This window comes from Rousettus aegyptiacus, unplaced genomic scaffold (genome assembly GCF_014176215.1).
Source record: "Rousettus aegyptiacus isolate mRouAeg1 unplaced genomic scaffold, mRouAeg1.p scaffold_m13_p_6, whole genome shotgun sequence".
NCBI lineage: Eukaryota > Metazoa > Chordata > Mammalia > Chiroptera > Pteropodidae > Rousettus > Rousettus aegyptiacus.
Window position 1 is genome coordinate 33930894 of NW_023416309.1, and position 19533 is coordinate 33950426.

General features: G+C 37.4%; 1 protein-coding gene and 1 pseudogene across 8 annotated transcripts in view; one reads left to right on the forward strand and one right to left on the reverse strand.

The window, feature by feature from the left end:
• CPEB3 (cytoplasmic polyadenylation element binding protein 3) overlaps positions 1–19533 on the reverse strand; it is a 160567-nt gene that overhangs the window by 54029 nt on the left and 87005 nt on the right. For all 8 annotated transcript variants that reach the window (XM_036223523.1, XM_036223524.1, XM_036223522.1 and 5 more), the window contains 2 exons: positions 13223–13390; positions 11704–11793 (listed from right to left, as the gene is read on the reverse strand). In XM_036223523.1, the coding sequence (XP_036079416.1) occupies positions 11704–11793; positions 13223–13390 (258 nt within the window). The remainder of the gene's footprint in view (positions 1–11703; positions 11794–13222; positions 13391–19533) is intronic.
• Positions 4583–5735, forward strand: LOC107514005 (annotated as a pseudogene).

Consider the following 19533-nt stretch of genomic DNA (forward strand, 5'->3'; position numbering starts at 1 on the left):
ATGGAAGGGTCAAAGGGCCGGCACATTCAGAAAACATTGAGTAGAGTTCAAGAGAGTGTAGGACTGGGGGTGGTGAGCGGGAAGAGATAAAGCAGCTCATCGACCCCTGCCTGCTGCCGGAGAACACTGCAGGTTTCTAAACTGGATTCCTTATTCATTTTTCTCTTGAATGAGAATATCTGATCTCTAAGACTTAGTGAGCACTTACTGTGCACCCTAGGGACTGCAGGGCAATACTGACATGATCAAATCCTTATTTTCAAGGAATATATGAACTAGTGCAAGAAAGTCATGAAGAATAAGTATATAAAGAACCCTAATCTAGAAACAAATGCATTAAGGATATTAAAAAGTATCTTTTAAAAGGTGATTTTTTAAAAGTTGAACTTCATAGAAAAAAGACAGATTTTCTTTTTCAGCGAAGACATGGATAGAAAAATCTGGCAAGACTTTCCATAGGTGGTAGCACAAGAGCCAGATAATATTTTGCACCTATTAAGCCTTAACTACATGACATAGGTGAAAAAATTATGCACATTCCAAGGGAAAAAATTAGCCTAAGGTAAGATGTAGAGATGGCTCTGCAGGTACTGCCCAAATCCATGGATTTCTAAACATTCCCATTAGATTCAGAAATAAACATATTTCTTTGATTATACTTACCACATAGGGCTGAGGCTCAAACATTGTGGTTCTAGCCTGCTTTGTGTTTTCTATTACACTAGTAACTTTCTTTGTGGGATTGTTACTTGGCAGGCAGGGATGCGGAAAGGTAGGAATGGACATGAAAATAAGTCTGATGGATAGAGCTACCTCAGAGTTGAAAACTGGCAATCTACTTCCTGGACTCTTAGAAAAGTGCAGCAGTCCAGGGCAGTGACCTGGGCATTTGAGTCTGCTCTTTTGGTGTAACCACATATTCCCTATATAATGAGGTCCTTGTGAAATCTGTCAATCTGTTCATTCTAGTCACAGTCAGTTCTATCAAGCTCCTGACCAGGAAAGCTGAAACCAGACTACAGGTGTAGGAAAAAAACTGGTCAAACTAGTCAGGCAGTTTTATTATTACCAAGCATGACATTTTCACCAAGGGGAAGGAAGGACATTAATATTACTTAGCACCACTTAGCCTAGTACTGTGTTGGTAGATATGTGTACTGTCTCACATAATCTTTTTAATAACTCAAGTAGTATTAACCCTGAGTAGTATTAACTCAGATGAGTAAACTGAGGTTCAGAGATGAAATAATTTGCTTAATGTCATATAGGTAGTATCTGCTAGTGCCCATACCTGAGTCCACAAATACCTAGCTCTTGCCCCAATGCTTGCTGCTGTCTCTCATTCGGCATCAAACAAGTGGCGAATTCTACATTTTAAACCAGCAGATACTTCCCTGCACGTGACACTTTAGCCTTGCTTGTATATTGCCTGAATTTTGACAATCTAATTTCTCTTTCCCCTTGCACTTTAATAAACTTCCAATGAGTTCTTAATGCTGCTATCAATGAGTTTTTGCTGTGCCACTATTTCCTCTTCTCAAGACTAAAGCTATCCATTCTATTTTGAAAGACAACCCAAGTCTTTGCTCTCAGCTTTCAAAACTTTTCACCAGATCCTCTCACTCAGCTTCCCACTTCAAACTCTTTCAACTGACATATCCTCTCTTGGTCTCCCTTGCTCATAGCCTTAGCCCTATCCAATTCCTGTCAACAAGTCCTATTCCAAGCTACATCCTCTTCTAAAACATTCTTTCTGCTGCAGCCTGCCAAATTTGCACCTTCCATTTCACTTCCTGAAATCTACTCCCTTGCAGAGAAAGTCCTCATCAGAGATGGTTTTGGCTCCCCTCCCTTTTTAGCACCTCTGCTTGGACATAGCACAACAGGTATTGCTGGGACAGGTTACAAGATGTCTCTGTTGTTTATGTGGCTGCTCAGGCTTTGTCCTGTGCCCTGCAAATTCCTACTGGCTACTCCTTTCTATACAGTCCCTCAAACCACAAATGCTTTGAAATCGAAGACTGACTTTTATAGTTCATTTTCAAAACAATGTAGATGAGACAAGTAATAAAACAATTTAAACTGAGGATATGCTAAGCTTTTAAAAGCAACAATAGGATGCTGCTTCACCTGTCAAAACAGGACAAAACAAGAAGCCACTCTTGTGGCTCTGCGGTGCAGTTCTCATGTTTTTATAAGAAAGCCTTTTCTGAGAATGAAAATTTCAGTTGATTAAATATGAAAATGTTGGATTCACCGAAGAGTATGTGTACTATAACCCTGCATTCAAAGGGAGTGGATCAAAGTATTACTCAAAAGCTTACAAACTGAAAAAGGTTAACTACTGACTAAATCCTTTAGCTTCCCTACTTGATCGGTTTATGTAACGCGAAAGGTGGAAACGCTTGGAATCTGGGCCTAAAACAACACTGACTTATTTCCATTCAACTTATGCTACAAGGGAAAAAAATGTGAAGTTTGAAAACTTTCCTTTCAAAAGCCAGATTTAGACAAACTGAAGGAAAAAGAAACAGATGCCTAAATCCAGCCCACTGCAGCTTCACAATGACCTATTTTTGTCCACTTAGAGACCTCTTTCCTGTTCTTCAAATAGTATCTCCTTAGCTGGTTGGCTCAAAGTCGATCTGATCCCACGTGGCCTACTTTATGCCAGATTCACAAACCATGCTGGTACTATATAAACTTCCACAACTGTATGACCTAGGTCACAAGGACCAGCAGTCAAGCTAGCCTGGAAATATATGATCACTAGTAGAAATAGCCACTCAGAAGTACACAGTTTACTCAAGGTGGGTGGGAATCATCAGAGCACAAGGCATGGATCTCTTTTGCATATATATGCATGCCTGTTATTGTTACTGTCTGTCTAGATACTGTGCTCCTGGACTGCCAGAATTGAAGCTGGCTGCCCAAGAGGGCTGAGGATGACAGCCTCCTCCATTCCACTGCCAGCATTGCTGACTTCTGAATATAGTTTCAGAGCCACATGGCCAATCTCCTGTCCAACATCTGCAGCTGGCTGCTATCCTTGCCTTTGCCCCAGGAGGCTCTGCCAACAGCGGTAGTGCAGCTGTGCTTACTGCTCAGGAGATGCCAATTCCTCTCCCTGGCCCTAGCCCCACCACAAGAGGTGAGACTACTGGCAGCAGCAGTAGCAGCTGCTTAGTACAGAACCATGGGTAAGAGGCTCAGGGTGGGGAGACATTTTTTTGTACCTCTACTGACTGCCACTTTGTATGTGGGCTTTTCTCCTAGGAGGCAATGAAAGAGGTTATACTAAGCATATCTAACATCATCGGAGTTTATCATGCCCAACTTATCTTCCTAGCTGCCACATTCATAGCCCCATATTCGAGGAAGCAGAATTAAACTGTTTTCTTTTCCTTTTTTTTATTAAGCAGTCAAGGGTTAAAGGGCCACTATCATTAAGATGGCCTATGTCATAGCTAGGTATTAAAAGATGAACTAGCTAATCAGACTCCCACTCTCTGGAATTCAGCTAGAAATATGAAAACAATTTGCCCACTGGAAGCACAAACAGAGAGGAGCACATATGCAGAGAAGAGCTGAGTCATAATAATGGTGTAGCATTACAATAAAGAATTAACAGCTCCCACTGTTCAAATCCCTGGAGCCTGCCGTCCCCTAGCACAGTCTCCATGACACCTGGTTCTATCATAGCTCCTATTTTTGGGCTTTCCTTGTCACATATAACTACATCCCAAATTTGAGGTAGCACAAGAGAACCTCCTATCCTTGTAGTCAAAAAACTCAACTACAAAACAGTGCCCTCACATCCAGAAATGGTGTGGCATCACCCAAGATGCAGAATTCCATGGTTAAGCTATAGCCAAAGTACAGCTCAGACCTACAACCTCATCTTAAACCAGCTCTTGGAAGTACCACAGCTATGTGAATATGAATAACTGAATAGAAGAGTTCAGGATAAAGCCAAGGACCACTTTCAATTTGAAATAGCCATGAAAGTGTATCATGGGTCATATAGCTTAAGATGCTAATTTCTATATAAAATATAGTCTTGTAAAAAATGGCATAATTTATCATATTATATAATTTAAAACCATCTTCATTTCCCGCAAATGACACATACTAGTAAAACAAATAAAAATAACTTCATTTACAATTTACCAGGGAAAATACTACAAAAGCTGTGAGCTCTTAGGAAAAGACACTTCATCTTTTTGTGTCTTAGTTTAAATTGGGTTGATTGAGATAATCTTTAATGAACTTTCTGGGTCTAATATTTGATGGACTGTATTCTTTAAGCAAGTAATGAACTCACCATTTGCAAAGATAAAATTTGTTCATTTAACAAATATCTGAGGGCCAGTCACTGAGGCAGGTATGCAATGTACTGGGTATATGGCAGTGAATAAAACATAAAAAACCCTACTCTTGGTTGGAGCCTGTTCTCATGGACCAGAGTCCACGAATTCTCTGTTCCAAGCCCGACCAGACTGCCTGACCCCAGCTTTTAACTCTTTGAAAATGCTAAGAATAATGTCCCTGCATCAATTTTTACTATAGCAAATCACCTATCATGCCTGGAATAGGAATAGTACTCGGATTGCCTTTAGTTCCAATAATCATGAAGTCTACCTCTGTAACGGGAGCCAGTGGGTAAAAGCGCATGAAGTCAAAGAGCAGAATGGACACATCACATGTATCAACTAGGATCCCAAGAGCGACTGACTGCATCGTCACTTGTGAGACTGACCACAATTCCTATGTCTGGAGTCAGAAAGACGGTGTCTGGAAGCCAACCCTGATAATCCTGAGAACTAATCGCACAGCCTCTTTTGTCAAGTGGTCATCGCTAGAGAATAAATTTGCTGTGCTAAGTGGAGCATGACTCATTTTGTTTGTTACATTGAGTTCGAAAATGACTGGTGGGTAAGCAAGCACATTAAAAAGCCAATTCGCTCCACAGTCCTCAGCTTGGATTGGCATCCCAACGATGTTTTGCTGGCAGCAGGATCATGTGATTTCAAATGCAGAGTTTTCTGCATATATTAAAGAAGTGGATGAAAAGCCAGCCAGCACATTCTGGCACAGCAAGAAGCCTTTTGGTTAGCTGATGTCAGAATTTGGTGGCAGTGGCACTGGTGGCTGTGTACATGGGGTCAGCTTCTCCGCCAGTGGGAGCTGCCTGGTCCAGGCCAGCCATGACAGCACCAGGTCCGTTGCCAGTGCCTTAAAAAGCATGCAGTTCTCAATTCTGAAAACAGTTCTTGCTCCTCCTGAGTGTGTCATTTGTCTCGAAGAATAGCGTTGTAGCTGCTGGCCATGACTGTTGCCCAGTGCTCTTTAACTATCATGACCGTAGCTGCTTGACTTCCATCTCCAAGCTAGACACTCCAAAATTTGGCAGAACGTGTCTGCCATGGAATGCTCTGGCAACGGGAAGGCCTTGATTGAGGACCATAATACAGCCTTGAAGACAATGCACCTGAATAGCAGCACTCAAGAATCTATTTATGATGTGGACAAGCAAGATTGTCTCAAATTTTGCACTACTGGCATCAATGAGGCCATGACGATTTGGTATTTAAAGACCTTAGAGTCGTCTATCTAGGGACTTCGTAATGTGAAGCTGAGTGAGCCTCCCGGATCCTGCATGACAGACTGACAAACCGCAGGATGGCAGCTCTGCCATTTGCATAATGGTGGAAAGAGCCAGCTACAAAAAAACACTGAAGACACATATCGCAAAAATGTTTTGTGTGTTTTTGTTTGAATATAATTGGTGAAAGTGTTGGTTTTATAAAAAACAGCAGTGATTGGGTTTCGTTTCGGTTTTGGGTTTTTGTTTGTTTTTTGTTTTTGCTATTTAATTCCATTTTTGACCAAAGCTTCTTGTTTAAACAGTTTATGATGGAAATTGTCACACTAACTTAAAAGAAAGGTAGAGAAGTATATAAAATGCTAAAATAAAATTAATAAAAATATCGAATGTTCAAAAAAAAATCCTACTCTCATTAAAACTTACATTCCAATCTAGAAAATAAATAGAAAAACATGCAATTTTTTCAAGTTATGAAAAACAGTTTTAAGAAAAATAAAATGAGGGTAAGAGGCATAGAGAGCAAGAAGATAGAAGGGTAGTTATTTTAGATAAGGAAATCAAGAAAAAGGAAGTACTAAGGCCCTGAGAAGACGTAGTTGACTTCAAGGAATAGCAAAAAAGTGTGGCCAGAGACAGAATGAAGGGAGATGACATCAAAGAACACCCAAGATTCAATAGATGAGACCTGAGAGAAAAAGGTTTAAACACTTTAAGTATAAGATTCATACCAATGTGGTTCCTGGCCTCTGCAGGGGTCCATTATTTTCAAACACACAGGCAGAAAGGTAAATTCGCAACTGCAGTGTACCATTTATTTGACTTGAAACTAAACCAAAAAAAAAAATTGTAGCAGATGTCCAAATTAGCATGAACTTCATAAAGAAAACTGCTTTGGGAAGCCATGTGATAGCAAATCCGGAGTCATTAAGATTTTCATTTCTTTTAATTCTGGTTAAGCTTCTGAAAATTCATCCTCAATAAAGTAATATGAAATAAACACCATATACAAGGATAAATTTACAGAAGTATTATTATAATAGCCTAAATGACCAACAAGAAAGTAAATTATGGTACAAACTATAGGTTAGACAATCCTTTTTAAAAATGTAAAAATTATGTAGAAATATGAGGAAGGAGATTAGAAAATTAATTGCATGTCTGCTGTTATTACATCCCCCCCAAAGATATATATATATAAATAAATAAGTAAATATATATATATATAAAAATATATAAAATACAGACTGACATGCAATAAATATTAGATGGAGCGATATTCCCAATGCTGCATGATCATTTGTACTAGGACCTAAGTCCTCTGTTTGCATTTCTTCTGTTCTCTTGCCACCCCTTTTCAACAACTATCTGCAAATTACCTGACCCCAAGCTATTATAAACATAATGATGTTCAGTAGTATTCTAATCATGCCCTAACATTTGGGAGAAGCTCTCTTTCCAGGACTGACAATTTCAGGTCTACTGTGTCAGAACTAAAATGCATGAGAATGCAATCTCAGGAAACTTTTCCTCAATATTTTGATTAGAGTTGGACTTCTTTTAATCATCTAGAACTAAATGTGGAAAACACAATGTAAGACTGCTTTAATTGTATCCATAGCTACTATAAAGTATTTTAAACTGACACTTCTACTGGACCTAACTCCATTCTCCTTCTACCCCAAAGACAAACATCACACAAATATCTTCATGTCTACTCTTTCTGGGGAACTAATTTAGGGAAGGAAAAAAAAATCCTACTTCTTCATCATTTTCTCTTCCTTCATAGCATTCCAACCACACTTCCTTCATTTCTTCAAAAGTATCAAGCCCTTTTCTTACTCAGTACTTCCTATATGGTACTCCTCTGCTTGGAGCTTGCTTCCCTACATTTTCTAGCCAATTCCTCAATTTCCAGGTCTGCTTAACTATTATTTTCTCAGAGAAGCTCTCTCCATATCTCCAATCTAAGCTGATATCCCTCTTTTAAAAAAGTCTCTCACTGTATTCTCTATTTTTCCTTTAGAGAACTACCACAGTTTGCGATTGTGTTTATTTTGTGACCATTTGACTATTTTTTTTCTTTTCTTTTCTTTTTAAAATACTTTTCCCCTCTTTAATTCCGTCCCCCACACACATTTCCACCCCTGACCTACATATGTTGCCAGCTCTCCTTAAGAACTGGATCTCTGAAGGTGGGGTGTATCCTCCCACAAGCTCGTGGCGCACCCCCAGGGCCTGGCACCCAGGTGCATTTGAGGGGCCAGGCGCTCACAAAGCCTGGTGCACCTGGGGTATGGTTCGTGGCTCCACCTAAGGTGCGAACCCAGGACCTTCTGCATGTAAAGCAGACGTGCTAACACTACACTATGAGCCACCCCTGACTATTTTTCTTATCTCTCCTACAGGACTGTGAGTTCATGAGGTCAAAAAGAAATCATGAGAACACACAATCTGATGGTCATAACTTCCTAACCTTCCATGTTCTCAGTGGTGCTCTGAAGAACACCAAGCAATTACCTGCTTATGGCCCACAGACAAACTGATCGAGAAGTTTCTGCATATCTTCAAATGGTTAGTCAAATGCCTCAGTGGTCCTTGTGCTGGGGAGAGCCCAGCCTCCATCACTTCCCACTCAGTTATCCCAACAGCACTTAAGAGGACAGTTGATGTGCCTGGCCACTGTTTCTCTATGTGGATTTTAAGCCCGCCACAGTCCATTTAAATGGTGATGGTTTTACAAACCCTACTCCATATCTGTACAGATAGACAGATGAATAAATGATTCTGTTTATTTTATTAGGCATACGCTTTCTGAGAAAAAGGCTGAAGGACTTCATAGTGAATGGTTTGTGCTTTCCTCTCTACATATATGGAAGCCTAAAATGTATGGCCAAATTAACTGTACCTAATGGCCAACCTAAGGTGACATAACAAAAAGTACAACCAGAAAGAGAGGCATTACCAAGAAGGCATGAACCTAAATTAAAACCTAAGGAATTTAAGGAAAAGTATAAATAGCACAAGGGGGGCATGCTTAAGAAGGCACAAAATAGTTTAGGGTGAACTACCTAGATGTTCCCAACATTCAAAGCAATGGGCATGGATTCTAAAAGTTAACTTCAGTCTCAGAATAACACCACATTTCTTTAGGTCCTCCCCAAATAGGTCAACCTTCAGACTTTAGCTAAAAGCAAAACACAACAGGAGTCAATAGTATAATAATTATTCTTCCTCCTTGACCCCAATCACCAGAAAGGCAATCTGCTCTCTGAGGCTGCAAGCCTGAGGACCAGAATCAAGAGATCCAAATTCTCTTCTTAGCCTGGTCTCACTAGTCCATCTCAACATTTAACCTCAGTTGTAAAATAAGGGGACCAGCTCTGATGTTATATACTTCTGTATTATTATGCTGTTATATAGGAGTGGTAGCAAAAACCATGGAGTTTATAGAGATGCTAAACGCTGTACTGCTCAGACCAACCCAAACATTCTTCCTTCAATTTTCAGTAACAAATGTAGGATATTGTAAAAGTGACACATATAAAGAAAAGACAGACAAAGAGAACGTTGGTCTAGAAGCCATTAGGCATAGGGTATGACTAAGAGAAGTGAAAATATTTAGCTTAGAAAAGAGGAGACTTACAAGAAAATATGATAGTCTTTTAAGTACCAAAAGATAGATGGGTAAAAATTGTAGGGAAGCATTTGAATCAATAGAAGAACAAAATTTAATAATTAGTTAGGTCTACAAATATATAGACTTATTCTGAAATAAACTGCCTCCTCTGTCACTGGATGTCTCAGAAGCTAAATGAGCAAGAGTCAACAGACCTTCTGTAAAGGGATCTGAGGGCCACATATAGTCTGTGACATATTCTGTTTTGTGTGTGTTTTTTTACAGTTTTAAAAAATATAAAAACCATTCATAGCTTAGGGGCCATACAAAAACAGGTAGTTTGCTGATCCCCATTCTGAAGGAGTACTGTCCAATGGAAATATGAGTCACACATGTAATTTAAAAATTTCCAAAACCTACATTAAAAAAGGTTAAAAAAAAAAAGGTGAGGTTAACTTTAATATTTTATTTAATCTAATATATCCAAAAATTATCATGTTAAGACGTAAACAAAATTACTGAGATCTTTTACCATTTTAAAACTAAGTCTCTGAAGTCCAGTGTGCATTTTACACTTACAACATATCTCAGTTTGAATTAGTCACATTTCAATTGCCTTTTAGCAACATGACACTACACAGAGCAGTTCTAGAGAAATTTTACATTTCACTGAGAAACAGAAGCCATCAATCAATACTCAATTCTAATGATTCAAAATCAATAAGGAGAACATGCAATAGTCAATAAATGACTATTGAAACAACTAGCATGCTACCTAGAAAAATAAAGCTGGATCCTTTCTTGTGCCTTAAACCATCATATACTTGAGAGGGAAATGAGATGTCAATATAAAAAGGTAAAATAAATTCAGATGGCCGGTAAAGAGAAAAAAATGCCCCCAAAAGACATATTTTTTAACCATTAGATTGGCAAAGATTGAAAAAGAGTTATATAGCCAGACCCTCAATAAAACTGAGTTTTATAAATCAGGTACTATTACCGGGAACATGAAATGTGTATGACCTTTCTTAAGGGCAGCTCAGCAATATATATAAACATGTACCTCGCTTCTAGAAATTCACCCTAAGAGATAATTTTTATGTTAAAAGAGCAAAAAGATGAAAGGATATTCAATGAAGCATCTTCCATGAGAGAAAAAAACTGGAAGCAACTTAAATGCCCATCATCAGTAGGACTGATTAAATAAAACAAGGTCATTATCAATAATGTACATTTCTTATAGAAAGGTGTTGATATTGTTGGGGGGAAATGCAAGTTATTAAACAGCAGGTATCATGTGATCCTGTTCATGCAAAATTTAAAATTCATGAAAATGTATATACTCATAAAGAGATATCAGAAGGATATTTAATAAAATGTAACCAGTGATTATAGCTGAGAGAAGTAGATTTAGGATAAAAGTTAAAATGATTTTTATCTTTTTTGATTAATATAAAACTTAATTTTTTTAACTTTAAAAGCTCCTGGAGATAATTAATGAAAGAATGTTAAAAGCAAACAAACAGCCCTCTATTTAATGCATAACTTATTTTCATAGGGTATAAAGAGAGTGGGGAGAAGTATGGGCGACAAAGAAACCAAACATAAAAGGAAGCCAGTTGCCTTTCCTGAGTTAAGCTAATTCGATTCCTGTAAAAGGCACAGGAAGGACAAGTTTTTGACTCCAGGGGTGAGTGATGTTACATAGTAATACAGATCAAAAAACAATTCCTTAGGAATGAAAGACATCCTTGAAACATATCTACAAACATGAGAAGAAAACTTCCTCTTTAATCCAAAACACTCTTCTATATAAATTCAGGAACATACTCAGAGTTAATATCACCAGAAAAGATCCCTAAATTCTGCAGAAATGACAAACTGTGAACGAGTAATATATTTTCGTGCCCTCCTCAATAATAAAAAAAAGCCTACCAAAAATAAGGGAAGCAAGGTCACATGAAATTTGCTAGTTGGCTCTCCAACCATCAACATACTTGAGATATAGACATGGATAAAAGTAATTTCATATAATGCCATTCATCAGTCACTAGGTATTCCAAGTTGGGGGTTTATAAGATCTATAAAACCACAGAGCTATGGGATACAAATAAACTTTGACTCAAAATAACTTTTCTTCTCTCATTGCTAACATTCCTCGAAACTCTAGGTTTTTTCTCTCAAATAATGAAAAGTTAGCCCAGGGCTCATTTACAACAGACTCACAGGACCTCACTGTCAATAAAATATATGCCGTGAAATTAGTGTGTACTTGAGGGAATAGTCTCCAAGTAAAAACAGTAAGACACAAAAAGATCATCAACATTAAAATGTTTTTTTTTTTTAATTGGGGAAAAAAGTCAACAGCTATTTTAAGAGTTAAAAGGCTGTCTTTTATTTAACTATTGTACTAGCTCGCCAATAGGCAGGCAGTGGAGACATTAATGAGCAGATAGTGGTAACATTTTAAGTGCATTACCTTTAGGAGGAAAATATGACTTGCTTTCAGCTTTGTGAGGCCAGTCTACGACTAGAGGTCCAAACCTGCGGAAGCTGGCTGTGATCTCATCTACAAAACAAAGAAGGAATCTTAGCAAAAGAGAAAAGAATATTGCAAATGAAAAAGCATAAAACATGTCTTTTTACACAAAAAATACTCTGAGTACTATTAACTAAAGCATTTTTACAGAAGGCAAACCTACTAATTGAAATACCATTATTTGGGAGGTACATATGGTTATTCATTTTCAACCGTGTTTCTAACTATAATTCATTTCCTCTCACTGCCAATAAACTTGATACAAAGATTTTGGAAGAAAAAAAAACTGACATCAGATAAGGTGACCTTTCTGTCAAGTATAAAGAAAATTCTAAAAAATGGAATGTTTTGTTTAAAAAAAGGCAAAAAGTACACGAAATATTTAAAATATACTTTCATTTGCATGACATAATCTCTAAAATCTCTAAGATTATTTACCTTAGATTATTATTATTAAACTAAGATTATATCTCTAAGATTCTTTTACAAATAGATATGATTCTTTTGGTGAGGAGCAAGGAAAATAAGGAGGCAATTCTATTTGGTGACAAGAAAAAGGTAAAAGCCTCTTTCTATCATACTATATGCCTTACAGAGTTGTTTCAAAAGTTGTAGTTCAATAAATTTATCTTTTTCATCTGACTTCTGACTGAAATCAAGTTATAATTTGGTTCCTATCCAGGCTTAAGCTACCACTCTTTCAGCCATGATCAAAACTTTGTCTTAAAGAAAAATATAATCGATAGATGAAATTAACACTAGTAACAAGAATAGTCTGGAGGGAAATGAGTCTCCAGCTATGCACAACTTTAAAGTAGTGAGTCTAAAATAAAACTATTTTTAGAGATTCTTTTCTCATCGTGAAAAAAAATCATAACAAACTATAAGAAATGTCATAGCTAGAATAATGCTGGCGAAACAATGCTGTTTTAATATTCTTATAGCAGATCCACATAGCAGGAGGTGAGCAGAGGGCAAGCAAGAGAAGTTTCATCAATATTTGCAGCTCCCCAGTGCCAGCATCACTGCTTCATCTCCACCACAGATTATGGGGCATTAGATTCTCATCGGATCACCGGTCCCTGCTACCAAAAGATAGGGAACTGCTGTCTTATAGGATAGCTATGGGGATTAAATGAGATACTGTAATGTGAACTACTTAGCACAATAATGGGCTTACAGTAAAAGTTTCATAAATATTAACTTTCATTATTATTTTAAAGTTTATCTCCAAATTAATAACTAGGAAATAGGAAGCTGTTGGGAGATTGCTAAAATAAACACTTATAAACAAAAGACCTACAGTATACAATCTATTACTGTTCCATCTATTGAATATTTTCATCTCCTGCACACTACGATATGAATGTCCTAAAGCTGCTTTGGAGAGGAGAGGCAGGATTAGATTGCACAAAGAACAAACTTGGCCTTTATAAAGTCATTAATGAACTCATAGTACCTTCATCGATATCAGGAGGAAGGCCTCCAACAAACACCTTTCTAGAGTAGCGTTCTACTCGTTCCCCATTTTGACAGCGAGTGGGAGAACTTAAGCCAGATGACAAGGACTGATCACCATGACTGTCATCCAGGAAGGCATCTTCAAAGGGAAACAGAGAAGACCGACCTGAAACAAATGTGGGAGTTTCTACAGTTAAAATTATTTTCCTGGACAATGATTACTTTATTAGAAGCAAAAGTGCATAGTAAAGCATACAAAAAAATTAATTCTGAGCTGTGACTTTTTCAAAAGAATAAGCAACTGCAGATCTACACAAGTTTATACCATTATTTTTGTGTAAAGGTATGTAAGCACAGACATGACTGGATTAGTATGAAAGAAGCAGCATCCAAAATTGCATCTGTTTTCACTGCTAAAAAAATCACTACGGTTCACTCATATAGTCCCTGTCACTGCTGCTAAGAGTTTCCAGAAGTTATGTAGCCTTTCCCCAGGCATTTCCTAAAATAAATAGGAAAGTAATCTTTATTCAAAGATTTTTATTTGTTCTTTATGGGATGTCAAAGGTTTAGTTCTAAAGATGGGCCCTGATGGCTGAGGAATATTAAATTTATGACAGAGGCTGATAACTTCTTTGATAGCTGGACTAAACATGATCAGGCTCTCCCTGCCATTCCAAGCTACTCCAACTTGGAAAAAAACACCTGTAGTAATAAAATGTGGGGCAAGCACATACAAATATATGAATTAAGAAGTGGGAGAACAGATGTAGATGCGGTCATGATATTTTTACCCTACTAATCTACGTCATATCTTATATTACTCAAAAAAACTTTTCATGTTAACTCTATAGCCAAATAAGTTCGCAGAGCAAAGGTACCAACCACTCCACATGACTATAAAAAAGATACTAGCGGTTAGTCTTAATAAATATAACACAATGATGCCATCTGGCATTACAAAATAAAATCTAAGTTTAAAAACAAATAACCTTTCCTGTTTGAGTCATTGAGTTCCTGGTAAAAACTTTCCACTAGGTTTCACTCTAAAAACGAACTGTCTTGAGCACTCTAACTTTTGAAAAAAAGAAAAACTCCCCTCTAAAATAAATTCATACACTCTTCAAAAAAAAAGGACAGTGTCTTCCCCATTTAGTCTACCCTGTCTTTATTTCTCTGAAACCTAGGTTCTGCGTCACTATAGCCAACTCTCTGAAACAGAATATAAATAGCCTTAGAAAAATACTGAACATTTATTTCTTTTACAAAAAAAAATAGCTACTAATATAACTGTTTATTTTATGAAAAACCCAGGTGGTATAAGAAAGGCACTGTTTTGATGTTGGGAGTTAATAAATAAAAGGACCAAAGAATTTTTTGTTCAGCTCTTCCCAGCTTAGCTACAAAGAAACAGAGCAAAATTGGTCACCTCGTGTCACCTAGCTTTTTTAGCCTGGCAGGAACAAACAATAGACAGTAAATTTTCATCTCTTGATGTCTGTTTTGATTATTGAGAGAAAAAAATAGATCTGCAGTAACTATAGGCAAAATGAACTTCTCAAAGACATTGAGTGACATTCTCCCACAGCTGTCAGGTTTCCTTTTCATGTAGTCCACATTCAGTGAATTATGTGCGTACTCTGTGACAGGCACATACCTCAATCAGAATTTCCCACAGAATGTTCCTTTCCCCACCTCTCACCTTCACCACTAGTAACATGAAATGCTCAGAAAACAAAAATTGGTGAGGGGGAGGGAGGACTAAGTAACATTGGAAAACACTGCACACCTTTTATTCTCTCCCCAGAGATTAATAATCCACATTAGAATACCGAAGGCTGGGATAAGTTCTAAAGTAAAATAAATTAATATAGCTGTACCTGGATTTAAGATAAAGAAAACTTTAACATACATAACTCAGTGGAAAACACTCAAAAAAAAAATGTATCCACATTCCAGAATACCAAACAAATATGACAGTTATTTGGAAGTCCCTGACAAAGAAATCGAGTCTGGTAAAAGAGATAGGCAAATACATGATTATAAAATAGAGGGAATAAGTTCTAAAAGAAGACTTTACTAAGTGACACAAAAGCACAATTTACTGTCGTATGGGAGATGAAGCAAAAAGACCTTTCCAGTGATTTTACAGGAAGACAATTTTGAGCAGAATCTTGTGGGAGTGGGTTTCTAAGGTAAAGAACAAGAATCCACAGAGAAAGAACTTTCAAAACAGCTTTTGATCCCTCTAACCTGACTCTCCAGCACTGCCTGCAATTGCAATAAAAATGACTATTGCCCACATCCAAGGCAATCCAGGAATCTAGGCATCACCCCTGACATCTCCATTTCTTTCATACTCTACATCCAATCCATCTTTCACTAAGTCTTACCCATTCGAACTACAAAATAACTTTTCAATCCAGTCAGCTCTCTCCAAGTTCGGTCCTAACACCATCATCTATCTGCCCCCAGAACTAATGACCTAATGAGTCTATACAATAGACTGTTCAGTCTATTGATTTCTACCTTTTACTCCACAATTCTTTCTTCACAAACAGCCAAAGTCACCATTTTCAAATATTACTCTGAACATGTAATCACACTCTTTACCCCATCATTAAAACTCCTCAATAACTTTCCATTCCTTTCTGGATAAAGTGCAAACACATCACTGTAACTGCAAGGCCTCTGACTACTTCACCTACATCATAGTGTTGCCTCTCCCTCTGGTTCACTAAACTCCAATTGCACAGACCTCCTTTCAATTTTTTGATTATTTCTCCTTGCCTCAGGCCCTAAGGACAAAGTGTTCCCCCTAACCAAAACAAACACCCTTTTCCCAATGCCCTAATTTTCGAGTTAATTCCTACCAGTTTTTCAGGTCTCAGCTGTAAAGCCATTTCCTTAGGTGGAACTTTCCTGACCTTCTAGATTAGATTAGGTCCCCTTTTCTATCTACCCACAGCATTTTTATCAACACTTTTCCCAATTACAATTAAACTACTGTATGGGTTTTTATTTGGTATTTCATGCCCTAACCCCATTAAATTGTAAGCCCTATTAGGAAAGGGACCAATTTAATCTTGTTCACCACTGTATATTCATGTTCTAATAAGGACACACGAAAGGTACTCAATAAATGTTAAATGTGAGGAAGCACCCAGGAAAGGCAAACAGAACATGAAAGACATGCTGCTGCAGAATATGCTGGAACACAATACTCAGCTGTGACAATGGCAAGAGATGGGACCATGCCGCAGAGAACTGAGATCTTTTCTATTACTTCTATTTGTTCAAGCATTACATTCTACACTCCATATTACAACAGAAATAGGAAATTTCCCTATTTTCCAAATTTAGTATTTCATTCTAATACTAACTTTAAAACAAAAAAACAAAACTACACTCACTCCATGGAGGCTCTGATACTCTCATCTAAGCCACCTCCTATCTGTCAGAATGACTTCTATAAGATGGTTCTGCCTGTGTTATTCCCTCTACCCCGAATCCTACAAATGGCTATTTTCACCCCCACCAGCGATTTGTACCCAGTGAGAAGGGGGACGGGGTGAGAGTCTGAAGAAATCTCAGCTGTCCAGATGAGAGATGAGGAAGTCTTGAAACAGAATAGTGAAGAAGGAGAAGTGGATGTTCAAGACATTCTGGAACAAAGTGAACTAACTTTCTGCATGGCCAACATAACCACAGCTTCCCCAGAGTATAATGGCAAAGAAAATAAAAGCAATAGCTAATTGTAAAAACTTGGACTGTTTTAAAAATTGGTTATGGGTACTGAAATTTTCCAAGGTTCTAAATACGAATCTCTGTTTTATTATTGGTATTTAGAGTACCATAGATTTTAGTAATAAAGTGGCTCTTGAAAATGAAACTGCTAAGAATCCACACATACATTATGCTTTGTTTGTAAGAATTAAGAATGTAGGTCTCTGAGCCCAATCCCCAGATCCACTTAATCTGAATCTGTGAAGGTCAAACCTAAAAATATGCACTTTTAACAAATTTCTCCAGTGATTCCTATGCTCAAGTTTAAGAATCACTGAAGATTGTCTGTAGCAGGCAGCCACTGGAAGAGATATTGTGTGAAGTGTATAGAGCCTTGGGAAACATCCAAGTTCAATCAAGTTAAGGAAAGTGTATCCTCAAGAATGGAATGTAAAATCTACAATCTAGTCACCCTTACTGTAACATGACTACCTAAATGCTGATGGAACAAAAAGTGAGTCTGCAGGAGAAGTGAAGAATAAGAACTTATAGTGTTTACCCAGTGCAGACCAACAGGAGATAAAAGAATTTTATCATCGTGGTGGAATCACTCCTCTGTGGGAGAGAATGGTTCATTTGATGTTTCCATAGCCTGAAACTGTCTATTTCCCTATGCTCTAATTATAAGCTCTTGTTCTATTAATGAATTTCAAGCCTGGCTATAGTGAAGAGGTGATTCTTGAACTAGTAGGCAAATAATCAGCCATTGAAATTGTATTTCTATTACATCTATCTCCATGATAAATTAAAACACTGGTATTCTGATTTGTCCAGTGGTCCCTTGTGAGGTTGGTATTTGTGCATGCATTTGGTTGGCATAAAGCCATCCCCCCCAAGACAAATTGTCCCTGAGAAGACTAGTAAAATTTTAGTTCTTGGACATGTTGCTAGAAACTGAAATTTGAAGAGGCTGCACCCAAATTGTGTTCTATGAGAGGCCCTGCTTCACTAACCAGCATCTCTCTGATATATTTCTTTTCTTTAATGAAAACATTCCCCAAGACCAAAATATTTTAAGTAAACCATGTTACTTACCAAAAATAATAGTCTTATGTATCTAGTATATAAATCTGTTTTAAAATCTCATGATACCTCCATATAAAATATTCACATTCAATATTTCCACAGAAGCAGGAGAAAAGCTTCTCCACTGCTACAAGTTGGCCCTATGGCTTTCTTTTCCACTAACAGTCTGGGTTCATGATATCTATTTCCAATTAATAATCAGAATGTAATTTTTTGGTCCAGTAATTGGACAAATCATCCCTAAACATAGAGATGACTTAAAGCTAAAGGAATCATGTAAGAAAAATGCCACATAACAAACCTGCAAAGAACTAGTTAAGTAAGCATGGCAGACCTGTCCAAGGAAACTCCTCCCCAGGAGGCATCCTTTCCTGCAGCTTATGATGAAAAACAAAAGACCACTGGCCATGCTGGACTACTAAGACTGGTCGGACCTCACCTTTGAGCTCCCACCAAATCAAGTTAAGGAAAGTGTATCCGTTAATACAATAGCTCTAGCTTCTGGTCCATTGTGTCCATTCCAAGCCTGACTCTTTTCATCTTAGTTTTGCATGTAGTTCGGGAATTAGTTACTTCAGAGGTTTTAAAAAGTGGATTATGAGGCATGACTCCCTTGAGAAAAATTGCCTGGAAATCAAGAGAGTCAGTTTCCAGCCTAGGCTTTAATCTGTGATGTTGGACAAAACATTTCACTTATCTGAGTTTCATTTACATAATGAAAGAGTTGAACTAGATGGTTTTCAAATCTTTGGGAGAAGCAGAATTCCTTTTATTACACAAAAATCTTATATAATCCCTACTATACAAACAGATAAAAATACATCTTTGTTGGTATTACTATGTGAGTATCTGTTAGGCATCATAGATTTAATCCGCATATAAATAAATTCTTCACATCTACCTTAAACCTATTCTCCCCCAGTTTCATTTCAATACGTGGCACCCAAATTCACCCAATTGCTTTAGCTAGAAGCTGAACAACATTTTTGAGTCTTCTTTCTGATTTACTCTCCATATTCAATTCTTCAATCTAATGCCATTAAAGAGGGTAGATCCTTCCCTATATAATATATCTTCCATTGGTTCACTTCTTTCCAATTCCATTGCTATCATCCTATCCTAAAATGCCATCGTCTTTTGCCTAGACTACTACCATCATTCTGAATTAGACAATCTACTTCTCCTTTCACTCTACTCCAAACGGTAGGCAAAGTGCTTTTTTAAAAACATAAATCCAATCACTTGACCCTGCTTTAAAACATTCATAGATTTCCTCTTGTACATGGATCAAGTTCAAAATCTTTACCAGGAGCCAAAGCCCAAGAAGATCATATTTCCTTTCTTCTTCTAACTTCATCTTAATATACCCTCCCCATCTCTCTCCAAGCTCAGCATTGTCTGGTCTATTACCTTACTCAAACACACAAAGCTCTTTCTTGCTTCAAGCCCTACCCCTGTTTTTTCAAAAAATAACAGCTTTATTGCAATATAATTTAC